The 16560-nt window shown below is 50.7% G+C and overlaps 1 protein-coding gene across 2 annotated transcripts in view; it reads left to right on the forward strand.

Moving 5' to 3' along the window:
* SEC14L5 (SEC14 like lipid binding 5) overlaps positions 1–16560 on the forward strand; it is a 60817-nt gene that overhangs the window by 32814 nt on the left and 11443 nt on the right. For both annotated transcript variants that reach the window (XM_054533422.1, XM_054533421.2), the window contains exons 6-13: positions 748–940; positions 5253–5365; positions 5768–5957; positions 9239–9327; positions 9439–9509; positions 11989–12160; positions 14587–14721; positions 16018–16152. In XM_054533422.1, the coding sequence (XP_054389397.1) occupies positions 748–940; positions 5253–5365; positions 5768–5957; positions 9239–9327; positions 9439–9509; positions 11989–12160; positions 14587–14721; positions 16018–16152 (1098 nt within the window). The remainder of the gene's footprint in view (positions 1–747; positions 941–5252; positions 5366–5767; positions 5958–9238; positions 9328–9438; positions 9510–11988; positions 12161–14586; positions 14722–16017; positions 16153–16560) is intronic.

A 16560-nucleotide genomic window follows, 5' to 3' on the forward strand; every position in this document is an offset into this window, starting at 1 on the left:
CCTAATCCTTGCTCTGGCACCATGAGATGTCCAGGCTTGTGTGGTGAATTATCTGGACAACAGATAACTCTGTGGTGCATTTTTTTTTTTTTTTTTTTTTAGATAAAATGATCATTGCTTGCTTTAAAGACCTCAGATCCATCGCTAAGTAAATACCTGTTCTTGTGATGAACAGATGAAATTAACTTTAATAACAAATTTTTATCCAATGTGTTATCAATATAAAACTTATTACTCCGAGGTGGGAGGATCAATTGAGCCCAGGAATTTCAGAGCAGTCTAGGCAACATAGTGGACCCCATCTCTAATAAAATAAAATAAAATAAAATTAGCTGGGTGTGGTGGTGTGTGCCTATAGTCCCAGCTGCTCAGGAGGCTGAGGCAGGAGGATCTCTTGATCCTGGGAGGTTGAGGCTGCAGTGCGCTGAGATGGCACCACTGCACTCCAGCCTGGGCAACACAGCAAGACACTGTCTCAAAAAAAATAAACGAAAACAAAAATAACCCCCAACCCGAAAAACTTATTACTGAGCTATTTTGCATTCTTTGTTTTGTACCAAGCCTTGGAAATCAGGTGGGTGTTGCACACCCTCAGTCTCTCCATCCCGACCAGACACATCCAGCTGCTCAATAGCTACGTGTCGGGGCTGGGACCTGAGCCGGCTGGGGATGACTCCCTGCGGTGACCTGGTGACCCCCCTCCATCCTGCCCCGTGCTCATGTGTCTTGGGTCTCTCTGGCTTCCAGGGGAAGGAAGTGATTGAGCATTACCTGAATGAGCTCATCTCCCAGGGTACCTCGCACATTCCCCGCTGGACGCCTGCCCCAGTCCGTGAGGAGGATGCCCGCAACCAGGCTGGACCGAGGGACCCCGGCTCCCTGGAGGCCCACGGGCCCAGTAGCACCCTGAGGCCCGCTCTGGAGGCGGTCAGTATGGACGGTAGGTGGTACAGCCCAGGCCAGTCAGCCCTAGGAGGCTGCTGCAGGTCCTCTTGCTCCATGGGGGGCCCTGGGGCATGTTGGGGAGAATTGCCTCCCGTCCCCCCGGGAATGGGTCTGGGTCTTGGAATGACACAGCCTCCTGCCTCCACTGACTGCTTTTCCCAGTCTCCATCCTGGTCCAAGAGCAGAACCCATTTGTTTCTTTTCTTTTCTATTCTTTTCTTTTTTGAGACGGAGTCCCCCTGTGTCGCCCAGGCTGGAGCACAGTGGCACGATCTCGGCTCTCTGCAACTTCCGCCTCCCGGGTTCAAGTGATTCTTCTGCCTCAGCCTCCCAAGTAGCTGGGATTACAGGCATCTGCCACCACACCCGGCCAATTTTTTGTATTTTTAGTAGAGATGGGGTTTCACCATGTTGGCCAGGCTGGTCTCAAACTCCTGAGCTCAAGTGATCTGCTCACCTTGGCCTCCCAAAGTGCTGGGATTACCGGCGTAAGCCATTGCGCCCGGCAAAAACTCATCTATTTCTAGATCAGGAATTAACCTCTGGTGCCTTGACATTGCCTCTTTCTCTGGTTTTACTATTTACTAATTTACCAATTATTATGAATTTACTAATTATTATGATTGCTATTGTTATTTTAAATTATATGAGTAATGCATGATCATGGTAGAAAAAAATTCAAACTGTAAGGAAGATGTAAGAAGTACGATTCTTTTCCTCTCCCTAAAGGCTAACAATAGTTTTGTGTTTCTATGTCCTGAAACTGTTTAGGTGCATATATGCACATAATATGTATATATGTATATATACCCACACACATGTGTCTACATGCATACATACATGTGTGTCTTATGTTGAAGACATGAGAACATATACATTCCATTTGATATTTTGCTTTTTTTTCACTTACTAATGTTGCCTGAAAAACTTTCTGTACCAGTGCCTATGTCTTCTTTTCATACTTCATAGTATGGTGTGGTTGCACCGTAACTAATTTATTAATAAATATTAATTATTTATTTAGAGACAGGCTCTTGCTCTGTTGGCCAGGCTGGTATGCAGTGGTGCAGTCGTGTCTCTCTGTAACCTTGAAATCCTGGGCTCAAACTATCCTCCTGCCCCAGCTTCCTGAGTAGCTGGGACTACATAGGCACAGGCCACCATGTCTAGATAATTTATTTTTACTTTTATTTTATTTTTAATTAATTAATTAATTATTTTTGAAGTGGAGTCTCACTCTGTCACCCAGGCTGGAGTGCAACGGCACGATCTTGGCTCAGTGCAACCTCCGCCTCCCGGGTTCAAGCAATTCTCCTGCCTCAACCTCCTGAGTAGCTGGGATTACAGGCATGTGCCACCATGCCTGGCTAATTTTTAAATCTTTAGTAGAGATGGGGTTTCACCATGTTGGCCAGGCTGGTCTTGAACTCCTGACCTCAGGTGATCCGCCTGCCTTGGCCTCCCACAGTGCTGGAATTACATGTGAGCCACTGCCCCTGGCCTTGATTATTTTGAATTAGTCTATTTAGCTAGTTTCCTATTGAAGGAAACAACCCTATTTAGGTTGTTTCAGTTTTTAAAAATACAAACAATATGGTACATGTGAGTACTTAAGAATTTTTAAAAAATGTATGTAAGTATATACAACGCATAACATTTTAAAAGTGGAATTGCTGGTTCAAAGTTTACATGCAAGTAAAATTTTGGCAGATTTAACCATTAGGCTTCCAATGAGGTTGTACTAATCATTGTTCCCACTGAAAGTGTAATTGCATCTATTCCTGACTTCACTCCAGCTCCCCACAAAAGTCTTAGTAAACATTTCAAACTTCTGAAAGGCAATAAAAGTAGTCACTGGTTGATTAGTGACCAGTTTTTTCATTATGAGCAACATCAGGTATGATTTTTCATGTTTAGTGACCGTTTTCCTTTTTGGTTTTTTTAATAGTGAATACTTGTTCTTGTCCTTTGTTCATTTTCTTATTTGCCCATCGCTTTCTTATTGGTTTCTAAGAGCTCTTTGTATATGAAGGCAACTAGCCTTTTGTCACAGTTCAAGCTTTTATGGACATGGAAAATGTTTACAATATAATGTTAAAAGGAAAAATCCTAGGATACAAACTGTATGTACACCACGAATCCAGTTCTAGCCATGTGTAAGATGTGTACTCAGGTTGATAATGTTTTTCCTTTAGGGCCACTGCCATGCAGGGGCTTCCCTGACTCTGACACACTTGGGTGGCAGTGCCATGGAACTAATAATACATCTGGGGCTCTGTTTAGGGAGAATGAAATTCATTCATACAACATGTATTTATTCTTTTTCTTTTTTCTTTTTTTTCTGTTACCCAGGCTGGAGTGCAGTGGTGTGATCTCAGCTCACTGCAACCTCCGCCTCCTGAGTTCAAACGATTCTCCTGCCTCAGCCTCCCAAGGAGCTGGGACTACAGGCGTGCACCATCATTCCCGGCTAATTTTTGTATTTTTAGTAGAGACGGGGTTTCACCACGTTGGCCATGCTGGTCTTGAACTCCTGACCTCAAGTGATCCTCCTGCCTTGGTCTCCCAAAGTGTTGAAATTACATGCAACAAGTATTTATTCTGCACCGACTGTGTGTGCTGGTTGGCTGCTGTTGTATGTGCACATATATATTTTTTTACAACAGTGCCCGCTCCTGCCCCCTCCTGTGCACGCTCTCTGTGGCTTCATCCCCTGTACCTTCCCCATTTTGCACAGGTCCCTCCTTCCTTCTCCATCTGTGCTGTCCGCCAGCGGCACAGGCACTCAGGGTGGCTGGCAGAGGACATCCTCATGCCCCTTCTGCCCTCTCCTGAATCACTGAGTCTTTGTGCTCAGAAGTAGAAAAAGCCTTCACATCTGCCCAGGGCCGGAAGGATGCTGGGAGCTCCGGCCTCCCTCGTGTTTCTCCCTCATCCCATCCTCCCTCCCTCCCTGATTCCAGCATCTCTGCCTCTGACCACACAAGGTCTGGACAGTTCACCCCTCTGCCAACATTCTCCCACTCCTGTTTGCCTAGATGGCTCCTGGCACAGCAGTTGGCGTGACCCCCCACTGTGGGCTTTTCTGTTTTGGGGGTGCTGCTGGCCGTTCATTCAGCCTGTTTTCTTATTTAGCTGTCTGTCCACAAAGAACTGGCTCTGCCCACGGAGGCTGCTGCTTTGTGTGACGTCTCCGCCCACTGCTGAGATGCCAAGAGGCCTCTGCACGCCAGCATCTGCCACCCTCATGGCTAAGAGTCGGGCAACAGGACTCAGGCTTGGGGCCTGGCCTCTGCACACTGGCAACATTCCGATTGCAACTGCCCAATTGTGGGGGACAAGGCTGCACAGTGGGAATGTTCCCTGTGGTTCCCAGGCTGCTAAAGAGACAGCATGGCTGTGTTGCAAGGTCCAGGCTCTGTCAAAAGCCGCTGTCTGTCAAAACCCCACAATGGGGCCTGGGGATGGGGAAAAGCAAAGAGAACTGGTGTTTATCAACCACCTCCTTTATGCTGGGCACACAACATGCATTTACTCGTTCGAGTTACTCCACCTCTCTAGGCCTCAGTTTTATCTTCTCTCTTTTTTTTTTTTTTTTTTTTTAAGACAGAGTCTCACTCTGTTGCCCAGGCTGGAGTGCAGTGGTGCAATCTTGGCTCACTGCAACCTCCATCTCCCAGGTTCAAGCGATTCTCCTGACTCAGCCTCCTGAGTAGCTGGGATTACAGGTGTGTGCCACCACGCCTGGCTAATTTTTGTATTTTAATAGAGACCGGGTTTCACCATGTTGGCCAGGCTGGTCCCAAAATCCTGACTTCAAGTGATCTGCCTGCCGTGGGCTCCCAAAGTGCTGGGATTACAGTCGTGAGCCACCACTCACAGTAGTTTTATCTTCTCTAAAGTGGGGATAATAGTGACGCCTGCCTCACAGGGGTGTGGGGAAAGCTCACTGAGACCAGGTGGCTTCTGAGCAGGCAGTGAGTGTAAGCCCATATTGTTAAGAATCCTTAGAACATCCCGAGAGGGTGGGAATTATCTTCAATTCCCAGGGTCAAAGAGGAGAAATCCCGTCTCACAGTGAGATCCAGGTTTGCCCGATGATGCGTTTTCAGAACCCCCTTGGACATGGACTGGAGAAATGAATGCATTCAGAGTCCCAGTGGCTGCTGTCTGGGGCGGGGGCTCAGCCTGGCTTGGAACCACGTTTTAGAGTCAGTGAGGCAGCCAGTAAGGAATGGCACAAAGACCACGTGGTAAAGAGACGCAGCGTCTCCTTCTCGTCCTGAAGCTCCCCCTTCTCCTCCAAGGGGACAAGCTGGATGCGGACTACATTGAGAGGTGCCTGGGCCACCTCACGCCCATACAGGAGAGCTGCCTGATCCAGCTTCGGCACTGGTTACAGGAGACCCACAAAGGCAAGGTGGGTGCAGGGGGTACCCTGGAGCAGTGGATGAACGGGCAATGACTGGTACTCAGCCTCCGTGTGTGAGAAGGAAAGGCGAGATGATAATGCTGATACATTATCTCTTGCTTATTTATTTACTTATTCATTTATTTCTGTGAGACAAAGTCTCACTCTGTCCCCCAGGCTGGAGTGCAGTGGTGTGATCCTCACTGCAACCTTCGCCTCCTGGGTTCAAGCAATTCTCCTGCCCTAGCCTCCTGAGTAGCTGGGATTACAGGCACGCATCACCATGCCTGGCTAATTTCTGTATTTTTTGTAGAGATGGGGTCTCACCATGTTGCCCCGGCTGGTTCTGTAATTTTATCTGCTGGGTGAGGGGATACCGTTCTGTGGGCTTTTTACTTCTTTGTCTCTCAGATTCCCAAAGATGAGCACATCCTTCGGTTCCTGCGGGCTCGTGACTTTCACCTGGACAAGGCCCGGGAAATGCTGCGCCAGTCCTTGAGCTGGCGGAAGCAGCACCAGGTGGATCTCCTCCTTCAGACCTGGCAACCCCCTGCCCTGCTGGAGGAATTCTATGCAGGGGGCTGGCATTACCAGGACATAGGTGCGTGCCTCCACCCACATCATGTGTAGGGCATACTTTGGGCACTGCCAAATGCACTTTATTATTTGGAGATGGAGTCTCACTCTGTCAGCCAGGCTGGAGTGTAGTGGTGCCATCTCAGCTCACTGCAATCTCCACCTCCCGGGTTCAAGCAATTCTCCTGCCTCAGCCTCCCCAGCAGCTGGGATTACAGGCACCCGCCACCACAGCTGGCTAATTTTTTGTACTTTTAGTAGAGATGAGATTTTGCCATTTTGACCAGGCTGGTCCCAAATTTCTAATCTCAAGTGATCTACCTGCCTTAGCCTCCCAAAGTGTTGGGAATACAGGCATGAGCCACCGCACCCGGCCCAAATGCACTTTAAACGCCATGCTTCATACTAACATCTTACTATTTTTCCTTTTGTCTCTTCCAGGCATCTAGAAATGCTTTGAAGTGACAACCTAGCTAGGAAGAACCAGAGCTGGAAGGCTTTGGGGCTTTAGGAGGAGACATTTCTCCACTGGGCTGAGTGAGCCCACCACTACTCACAATAATTGTGATCGTAAACCTAACAGGTGCATACATTTTGTATGCATTTCCAAGGGCAGCTGTAGCAAATTAACACAAACTTGGTGGCTTAAAACGGTAGAAATGTGTTCTTTCACAGTTCTTGAGACCAGAAGTCTGGAGTCAAGGCATCAGCAGGGCCATGCTCCCTCTGAAAGTTCTAGGGGAGAATCCTTGCCTGCTTTTTCCAGCTTCTGGTGGCCCCAGGTGTTCCTTGGCTGGTGGCAGCTTCACTCCAGTCTCTGCCTCTCTCTTCACATGGGCTTCCCCTCTGTGTCTCTGTGTCCTCGCCCTGCCTCTTCTCATAAGGACCCCAGGAGATTGGATTTAGGGCTCACCCCAAATCCAGTGTGATTTTATCTTGAGATCCTTAACTAATTACACCTGCACAGACTCTATTTCTTTTTTTTTTTTTTTTTTTTTTTTAGACAGAGTCTGGCTCTGTCACCCAGGCTGGAGTGCAATGGTGTGATCTCAGCTCACTGCAACTGCGCCCCCCGCCGGGTTCAAGTGATTGTCCTGCCTCAGCCTCCTGAGTAGCTGGGACTACAGGCATGCACCACCATGCTTGTCTAATTTTTGTACTTTTAGTAGAGATGGGGTTTCACCATGTTGGCCAGGCTGTTCTTAGAACTCCTGACCTCAAGTGACCCGCCCGCCTTGGCCTCCTAAAGTGCTGGGATTACAGGAGTGAGCCACTGCACCCAGGCCTGGGTCACATTTTAATGTCCCCATGGATATGAGCTTTGGGGACACGATTCCACCCATTACAAATATCTTTTCTGGATTTTTAAGTTAAATTTCCACTGAAGCCTGTGCCTACCACACTTTCCAGTGTCCTTTATCTACACATTCATCTATATCAAGTAGGGTAAACGCTTGACTCTCCTAAAGAACCGGCTGGCATGGTTTCTCTTAATGCACGATCAATCTTCCTAATTTATGGAATCCAAATTTATGAACTCCCCTTATTGCTGAAATTTACTTGTAACCCCCAAATCAGTATTCACAGAATTTTCTCAGTCATGCTCAGACATATTCAGAGTGGCGCAGTATTGGAGTCGCCTATCACGCACACTGTCTGCTGAAGTTGAACGACGCAGCTCCTGCCTTCTCGTTTCAGTTCTCATGCCCTAAACGAGTGTCCTTTTTGTGGCCTATTTAATGCCACATTCCTTCATTTTTGGGCTTTTCTTGGGGACTTTGCTGTTTAAAATGCCTCCTTGTGTAGTGCAGAAGTGCGCCTAGCTTTCCTAAGGATGAACAAGTGGCCACGTGCTCCATGCAGAAAACACCCAAAGTGCTCCACTAGCTTCAGGCAGGCACCAGCTACAGGGCTGCTGGCAGTGAGTTCAACGCTGATAGTTCAGCAATATACATTCAAGTGTCCTTAAATAGAAACACAAGCCAGGTGTAGTGGCTCACACCTGTAATCACAGCTCTCTGGGAAGCCAAAACTGGAGGATCGTTTAAGCCCAGGAGTTCGAGACCAGCCTAGGCAACATAGTGAGACCGCCCCCCTCCACCACATCTCCACAAAAAATACAAAAAATTATCTGGGCATGGTGCTGCATGCCTGTGGTCCCAGCTACTCGGGAGGCTGAGGCGGGAGGATTAAGCCGGGGAGGTTCAGGCTGCAGTGAGTTGAGATCATGCCACTGCACTCCAGCCTGGGTGACAGAGTGAAACCTTGTCTCAAAGAACAAGGAGGCCAGGCTCAGTGGGCTCACGTCTGTAATCCCAGCACTTTGGAAGGCCTAGGCAGCAGATCACTTGAGGCCAGGGGTTCGAAACCAGCCTGGCCAACGTGGTGAAACCCTGTCTCTACTAAAAATACTAAAAATTAGCCAAGCGTGGTGGTGCATGCCTGTAGTCCCAGCTACTTGGGAGGCCAAGGTGTGAGAATTGCTTGAACCTGGGAGGCAGAGGTTGCAGTGAGCTGAGATTGCTCCACTGAACTCCAGCCTGGGTGATACAGTGAGACTCTGTCTCAAAAACCAACAAATCAACCAACCAACAAACAAAAACCCCACATAAAACAAGGTTATGTATTGATTGGTTGACAAAAAGTATTATGGGGCCGGGTGCGGTGGCTCATGCCTGTGATCCCAACACTTTGGGAGGCTGAGGTGGGTGTATCACCTGAGGTCAGGAGTTTGAGACCAGCCTGGCCAAGATGGTGAAACCCCATTTCTACTAAAAATACAAAAATTAGCCGGGTGCGGTGGTGGGCGCCTGTAATCCCAGCTACTCGGGAGGCTGAGGCAGGAGAATGGCTTGAACCTGGGAGGCGGAGGTTGCAGTGAGCCGAGATCGCACCACTGCACTCCAGCCTGGGTGACAGAGCAAGACTCTGTCTCAAATAAATAAATAAATTAATAAATACAAATGTTTTGTAGAGAACGGGTCTCACTATGTTGCCCAGGCTGGTCTCAAACTCCTGTGTTCAAGCAGTCCTCCTGCCTCTGCCCCCCAAAATGCTGGGGTCATAGGCGTGAGCTACTGCGCTGGCCCTTATCCTCATTGTAACACTTCTGTTTTTCTGCCTTTCACCATAAGGGGCGTCAGCCCCTCTTGGAAGCAGGCAGGGTGTTAGTAAGTGAAGGCTGGATCGGGCCTTGGTGGGTTGCAGCCTGAGGAGGTGAAGCCCTCACCTGCAGCTGTGACCGACCCCTCGGAAGCAGCCCTCTAAATAACGGGCTCTTCTTTCTGCTTGGCCCCATCCACAAAGATGGCCGCCCCCTCTACATCCTCCGCCTGGGCCAGATGGACACCAAAGGCTTGATGAAGGCCGTGGGGGAGGAGGCGCTGCTGCGGCACGTGAGTTGGGGGCCTCGTTCCTGGACCCCGTGGCTGGGGCCGGGCCTGGGAAGGGCTGTGTGGGGTAAAGCAGTGAGCTGGACGTTCAGCAGCACTGTCTCTCCCTTTCAGGTTCTCTCCGTCAACGAGGAAGGACAGAAGCGGTGTGAGGGGAGCACAAGGCAGCTGGGCCGTCCCATCAGGCAAACACCTGGGCTGGGCACAAATCCCCCCTAAACAGCAAAGACGGAGGGTGGAGAGGGGTCCACTGTGCCTATGTGCTGGGCTGTGTGCCAGGGGCTTCATTCTCCCCCAGTTTCTACAGTGGTCTTCTCGGCCTTGAGGCAGGGCCCGTAAGCATCCCCGTTTTTTATGCATGGGGAAACTGAGACTCAGAATGGTGGCCCCCATCGAAGCTTGTGAGCCGGTCACGACACAGCTGGATTTGAACCAGGGGTCCTGTCTGGCTTCCGGCTCGAAGACTTTATCCTTCCACTCCACTCAACAGTCTCCTTGACTTTGCTTTTTTTTTTTTTTCTTTTTTGAGATGGAGTCTCGCTCTGTTGCCCAGGCTGGAGTGCAGCCGTGCGATCTCAGCTCACTGCAAGCTCTGCCTTCCGGGTTCAAGCGATTCTCCTGCCTCAGCCTCCAGAGTAGCTGGGACTACAGGCTCCCGCCACCATGCCTGGCTAATTTTTTTGTATTTTTAGTAGAGACAGGGTTTCGCCGTGTTAGCCAGAATGGTCTCGATCTCCTGACCTCGTGATCCGCCTTCCTTGGCCTCCCAAAGTGCTGGGATTACAGGCGTGAGCCACCACGCACGGCCTGGCTTTGCTTTTTGAGATCAGCTCTCCACCACGAGTTCTGCCGTGGCTCTGTCATGGCACATCCAGGAACCCACTGTCCTCTGCAGGAACCCACTGTCCTCTGACTCCCCCGCATTTCTGTTCCTGAACTGTTTCCTGGAGCCTGTACTTACGGTGGCATCGCCCCCAAAGGCAGCAAACCTTTCTGAGCAGCAGCTTCCTCTTCTGTAAAGTGGCTTTTTTTTTTTTTTTGAGACAGGCTCTCACTCTGTCACCCAAGCTGGAGTGCAGTGGTGCAATCACAGCTCACTGTGGCCTTGACCTGCTGGGCTTGAGCAATCCTCCCACCTCAGCCTCCCAAGTAGCTGGGACTATAAGTGTGCACCACCACGCCCAGCTAATTTTTTTTTTTTTGTTTTTTTTTTGGAGAGATGAGGTCTCACCCTGTTGCTTAGGCTGGTCTCAAACTCCTGGGCTGAAGTGATCCTCCCACCTTGGCCTTCCGAAGTGATGGGATTACAGGCGTCAGCCTCTGCTCCCGGCCTATAAAGTGGCTTTTACAAATGGATTCTCAAAAATAATAAGGGTCTAAAAATAATGCAAACACGGATCTTGCGCTTGCTATGTAGCAGGTGCCCTTCTAAGCACCTTGATTCAGTTCCTCCTAAACAGCCCTGTGAGACACGGGCAGCCAGGAGCTGCTGCTTCAGCTTTTCAGCCCCAAATATCCAGATCTTTGTGAAAATTAAAATTCCTTTGCTGTTTGGAGATTTTTTTTTTTTTTTTTTTTTTGACAGAGTCTCGTTCTGTCTCCCAGGCTGGAGTGCAGTGGTGCAATCTTGGCTCACTCCAACCTCCACTTCCTGGGTTCAAGTGATTCTCGTGCCTCAGCCTCCCAAGTAGCTGGGACTACAGGCATGCACCACCACGCCTGGCTAATTTTTGTATTTTTAGTAGAGATGGGGTTTCACCATGTTGGCCAGGCTGGTCTCTAGAGATTTTCTAAGGACACGTATGTTGGGGTGGGAATGGGAATCAATTCATTAGTGTCCTGGCTGGAAGCATAATTCACCCCAGATGGCTCAAATGAGGGGGTGTCATGAAGGGATGCTTTGGAGAGGTGTGTGCAGGTTTAAGGGAACAAATCTGGGAGGTGGAGGCTCCCAGGCACCAGCCACTGCAGTCAAACAGTTATTTTCCTAATGAATGAATACTAATGAAACGGAGGCACAGAGGTTCAGGACTTGACCAAGCTCACACAGCAAGTGGCAGAACTGGGATTTGAACCTTGACCATCTGACTGGAGTGCATGCTGTCAGCACCTCTGCTCTATTTAGTAGTTAGCATCTTTTCAACAATTAACTCATTTATGCCTGAGGTCGCAATGTTTTGAATTTTTGCAATCAGACCTTGGTGATGACCTTGAGCAGTTGGATAGAAATAACTCCCACACGCTTAGCGTTGCAATAATGGAACGCTGGGCCTAAATGGCCACTTGTGAGATAACCAGCTTTAATTGAGGGCATGCGGTGTGCCCGTCCTTGCAGAGAGCTTTGTATATACCATCTCACTTGATCCTAACAGCAGTTGCTTCAGATGGGGACTGTTACTACCTTTGCCACTGTCCTATGAGGAAGTGGGTCTGTGCCCCTGACCTAAGGCTCTCAGGGGTGGAGGTGAGACTTGAATTTGGGCGCTCAGCCCTGAAGTCCACACTCTGATCCTCTTCATCGCATGGGCTCCCTACTGTGGCAGGAGCCCCGCTCTGCTCCCAGCCCTGCCTCTCGGAGCCTCCCTGTTCATCCCCTGTGGGGAGGGTGTTGGTGGCCTTGGGCGGCAGCAGAGCCAGGTGGAGCTGGGGCCATTTCTGCCACAGCTCGTGGACCTGCCTGCTAGACCTGGAGGGACTCAACATGCGGCACCTGTGGCGGCCGGGGGTGAAGGCCCTGCTGCGGATGATTGAGGTGGTTGAGGACAATTACCCGGAGACCCTGGGTCGGCTGCTCATCGTGCGAGCCCCCCGAGTCTTCCCCGTGCTCTGGACGCTGGTAAGAGCTGGAGCCTGGGCCAGGCCTCTCCTCGGGGGTGGGTGGGATGGGAGAGGTTCCATCTGCAAGCAGCTCTGCTCTCTTTTCCTGTTTCGTTTCATTTAGTAACTTTTTGGAGATGAAACTCAGCATAAAGCTCACACTTTTAAAGTATAGACTCCAGTGGTCTTTAGTGTATTCACTGAGGTAAGCAATTGTCACCACTAGCCAATCCCAGAACATTTCTGTCACCCCAAAAAGAAACCCCATGTCCATTATTGTGGGTCTCAAATTCCTGGGCTCAAGCGGTCCTCTTGCCTTGGCTTCCCAAAGTGTTCGTGTTACAGGTGTGAGCCACTGAGCCCGACCTGAAATATACTCTATATTGTAACCTGGTGGGTACACGTGTGCATGCACCCGTGTACGCGCACACATACACCCACCCCCCCACACACACTCCTCTGAAACAAGGGTGCAGCCAGCCACTGCACAGTGTGGGCAAAAGCCTGGAGGCTGGACCCAGCTTGATGCTTTGGAGGAATTGAAGAAACAGTCTAGGGTGGCTGAGCAAAAAAGAGCAAAAGGGACGATGGCACCTGAGGAGGCTGGAAGATGTACAGGGGCAATAGGGATCCATGGAGGGTTCAATAGCAGGGGAGGGTGGGGGACAGACTTAGGGGCCAGGAAGTCCTCTAGCTTTTGTGGGTGCTTCAAGGCTCTGTTCAGGTGAGGCTAGGGGGCAGGAGCTGCTTCTGAAGCTTTTTATCCCGAATTGTCCTAATCTCCGGGAAAATTAAGTCCACCTGCTGTTTGGGGTGGTTTTGGGAGTGCGAGTGCATCGGCCGGGGTCCTGGCTGGAAGTGGACCTCACCCAGATGGTTCAAATGAGGGGTGTCCTGAAGGGGCTCCTTGTAGAGCTGTGGGCAGGGGAAGGAGAGACCCCAAGCACCAGTGACTGCAGTAAGCCTGACCACCCCCAAGAGGAGGGAAATGTCCTTGCAGAATCCTGAGGAAAGCTGGGACAGGGGTGGGGGCAGGGAGCTACTGGGGGGTCAGCCTCAGCCTCCTGGGGCCCAGCACAGCACAGAGCGCAGTGGGGCTGGGGACAGGAGAGGGCCCTGCACAGCACAGAGGGCAGTGGGGCTGGGGACAGGAGAGGGCCCTGCACAGCACAGTGGGCAGTGGGGCTGGGGACAGGAGAGAGCCCTGCACGGGGGGATTGCAGGTTCCTCATCCATCTCTTGCTTGCGGTAATCCCTGTAGAACTGGCCTGTTTCCTGCCATGCCAAGGGCTCCTTCCTTCCTTCTCTCTCTCCCACTTCCTTCCTTCTTTGTCAACACGTGGCTTAGAGCTCAGTGTTAAAATGGATTCCATCTGGAATAAACAAACTGTGGAATACTGTTCCATCCATGTAATGGAATAGCATTCGTCCATAAGAAGGAAGCACTGATCCACGCTCCAACATGGAGGGACCTCGAAAACCTGATGCTCAGTGAAAGGGGCCAGACACGGAAGTCTTTTATATCTCCTTTATATGAAATGCGTAGAATAGGGCTGGGCGCGGTGGCTCACGCCTGTAATCCCAGTACTTTGAGAGGCCGAGGTGGGTGAACAGCTGAGGTCAGGAGTTCGAGACCAGCCTGGCCAACATGGTGAAAATACAAAAGTACAAAATTAAAATACAAAAATTAGCCGGCATGGTGGTGGGAGCCTGTAATCCCAGCTACTCGGGAGGCTGAGGCAGGAGAATCGCTTGAACCTGGGAGGTGGAGGTTGCAGTGAGCCAAGATCGCGCCATTGCACTCAAGCCTGGGCGACAGAGTGAGACTCTGTCTCCAAAACAAAAACAAAAAAGAAACGTGCAGAATAGGCAAATCCACAGAGACAGAGCGTAGATGGGTGGTTGCCCTGGGATGGTGGCGGGGAGATGGGAAGTGACGGTGGGGTGGGAATGGGGTTTCCTTCTGGGGTGATGAACATGTCTAGGTAGAGGTGCTGGCTGCACAACCTAGTGAGTGCACTGAAAGCCACTGAACTGTGCACTATTTAATGATTAATTCTATGTTGTATAAATTATATCTCAATAAAAAAATACATCCATGGCCAGGCGTGGTGGCTCACGCCTGTAATCCCAGGACTTTGGGAGGCCGAGGCAGGTGGATCACGAGGTCAGGAGATCGAGACCATCCTGGCTAACATGGTGAAACCCCTTCTCTACTAAAAATACAAAAAAAAAAATTAGCCGGGCATGGTGGTGGGTGCCTGTAGTCCCAGCTACTCGGGAGGCTGAGGCAGGAGAATGGCGTGAACCCAGGAGGTGAAGGTTGCGGTGAGCCACGATCATGCCACTGCACTCCAGCCTGGGTGACTGAGCAAGACTCTGTCTCAAAAAAAAAAAAAAAAAAAAAAAAAAATACATCCATCTTGCCTTATGTCCTGGTTTCAGATCAGCCCCTTCATCAACGAGAACACCAGGCGGAAGTTCCTCATCTACAGTGGCAGCAACTACCAGGGACCCGGAGGCCTTGTGGACTATCTGGATAGAGAAGTGATCCCTGACTTCCTTGGGGGAGAGAGTGTGGTGAGGCTTCCACGTCCACAGCCAGACCTGGGCTCGAGGAGGGGGCACGCCTGGCTGGGAGGCTGGGATTCCTGGAGTGGGGCTGGGAGGTGGAGGGGGGCTGGGTGCGGCATGTGTGCTCTGCCTAGGGAGGGTCTTGCTGTCTCTTAGCAGCCACAGGGCTTGCTTTAGAAGCTGCTTCAAAGAGAGGTGATGCCGTTCTGAGGTTGGGCCTTACTCTGGGTCCTTCAAACATAGTGAGTGAGATAGAAGTTTCTGGAAGCCTAAAGATTAGGCTAGTCAAAAGCTTACCCATTCTGTTTTCCCATCAAAGACATTGCCAAGCAGCAGTGAGTTTACCTGCTCACTCACTGCAGGGGTGGTGACTCGAATGTCTCTGCAGCTCTGGACCCTGGAGCTGGGACTAGCCTCCAACCCACAGCCACACAGCCTGAGACAATCAGAACCCCCTTCAAGGGAGGCAGTGTCCAGGCCCCTTTTATTGCTTCCCCTGGGGGTGAAATGACAGGCTGGGGTGATCCTAGGTCACAACTCTGTCGTCTCATATGGCCCCCAGTGGCCCAGGCCCTCTTCGTTTCTAACAGAAATACCAGACAGTGAGCTTGCATCATTTCTGGATTTTAAAAATGTCTTTTCCTAGGAATTTTTCCAGGCTTGCCTGTTCTCTCCATTTGTGATGTGCGGCACACATGACTTATTTTTAGCAAACGGTTCTGCAGATCTGAGAGTGGCTTATGGAAGGACACTGAACAGTGGCCTGCTAATCCCAGTGTTTCTACAAGTGAAATGGGGTGGGGGGAATCATTGGTGGTGGCAGGGGGGTCTGCCAAGGCCTGGCCATCCAGGGTGCCTTTGGTTTGGGGAAATCTGTCGATGAGCACAGTGCAGTGACTGTTCCACCCCCGCTTCTGACGGGGAGAGGCAGCTGCTATGGGGTGCGGTGTGGAGAAGCCCCCAGCCTGGCTGTCAGTCTGGCACTGGGGTAAAGGGACATGAGCATGGGGCTGTGACGAAAGTGGGTTTGTGCCCTGGTTCACTCACTTTCTGCTGTGTGATCGTGGGCGAGTGGCCTGACTTGCCCGAGCCTCCATTCCTTCCTCTGTGAAATGGGAAGAATAATAGTCTCTACTGCATTGGTGGACCTGGGGATTAAATGGGGTCATGGAAGCCCACAGCCCATTCAGTAAGGGGTTGCCATTATGAATGGCTTTGGGGGTCACACAGCACCCTCCTGTGGGTCAGGCCAGCCAGGCCTCAACTGGCCCTGACCTGCTGCCCTTTATCTCTGACCTGCAGTGTAATGTCCCCGAAGGAGGGCTGGTCCCCAAGTCCCTCTACATGACAGAAGAGGAGCAGGAGCACACGGACCAGCTGTGGCAGTGGAGCGAGACCTACCATTCAGCCAGCGTGCTCCGCGGAGCCCCCCATGAGGTGCCAGGGGCCTGGCCGGGGAGGGCCTGCTGGGCTGGAGTGTCTGTCATCTTAGGTCAGGTGACCCCAAAACACAGCTTGAGATGAGGATTCCTTTTTTTTTTCTTTTCTTTCTTTCTTTTTTTTTTTTTTTTTTTTTTTTTCCGAGACGGAGTCTCGCTTTGTTGCCCAGGCTGGAGTGCAGTGGCGCAATCTCGGCTCACTGCAACCTCCACCTCCTGGGTTCAAGCAATTCTCGTGCCTTAGCCTCCCAAGTAGCTGGGATTATATGCATATGCCACTGCGACCAGCTAATTTTTGTATTTTTAGTACAGATGGGTTTTCACCATGTTGGACAGGCTGGTCTTGAAATCCTGACCTCAGGTGATCCGCCTGCCTTGGCCTCCCAAAGTACTGGGATTACAGGCA

This window comes from Pongo abelii, chromosome 18 (genome assembly GCF_028885655.2).
Source record: "Pongo abelii isolate AG06213 chromosome 18, NHGRI_mPonAbe1-v2.0_pri, whole genome shotgun sequence".
Taxonomy (NCBI): domain Eukaryota; kingdom Metazoa; phylum Chordata; class Mammalia; order Primates; family Hominidae; genus Pongo; species Pongo abelii.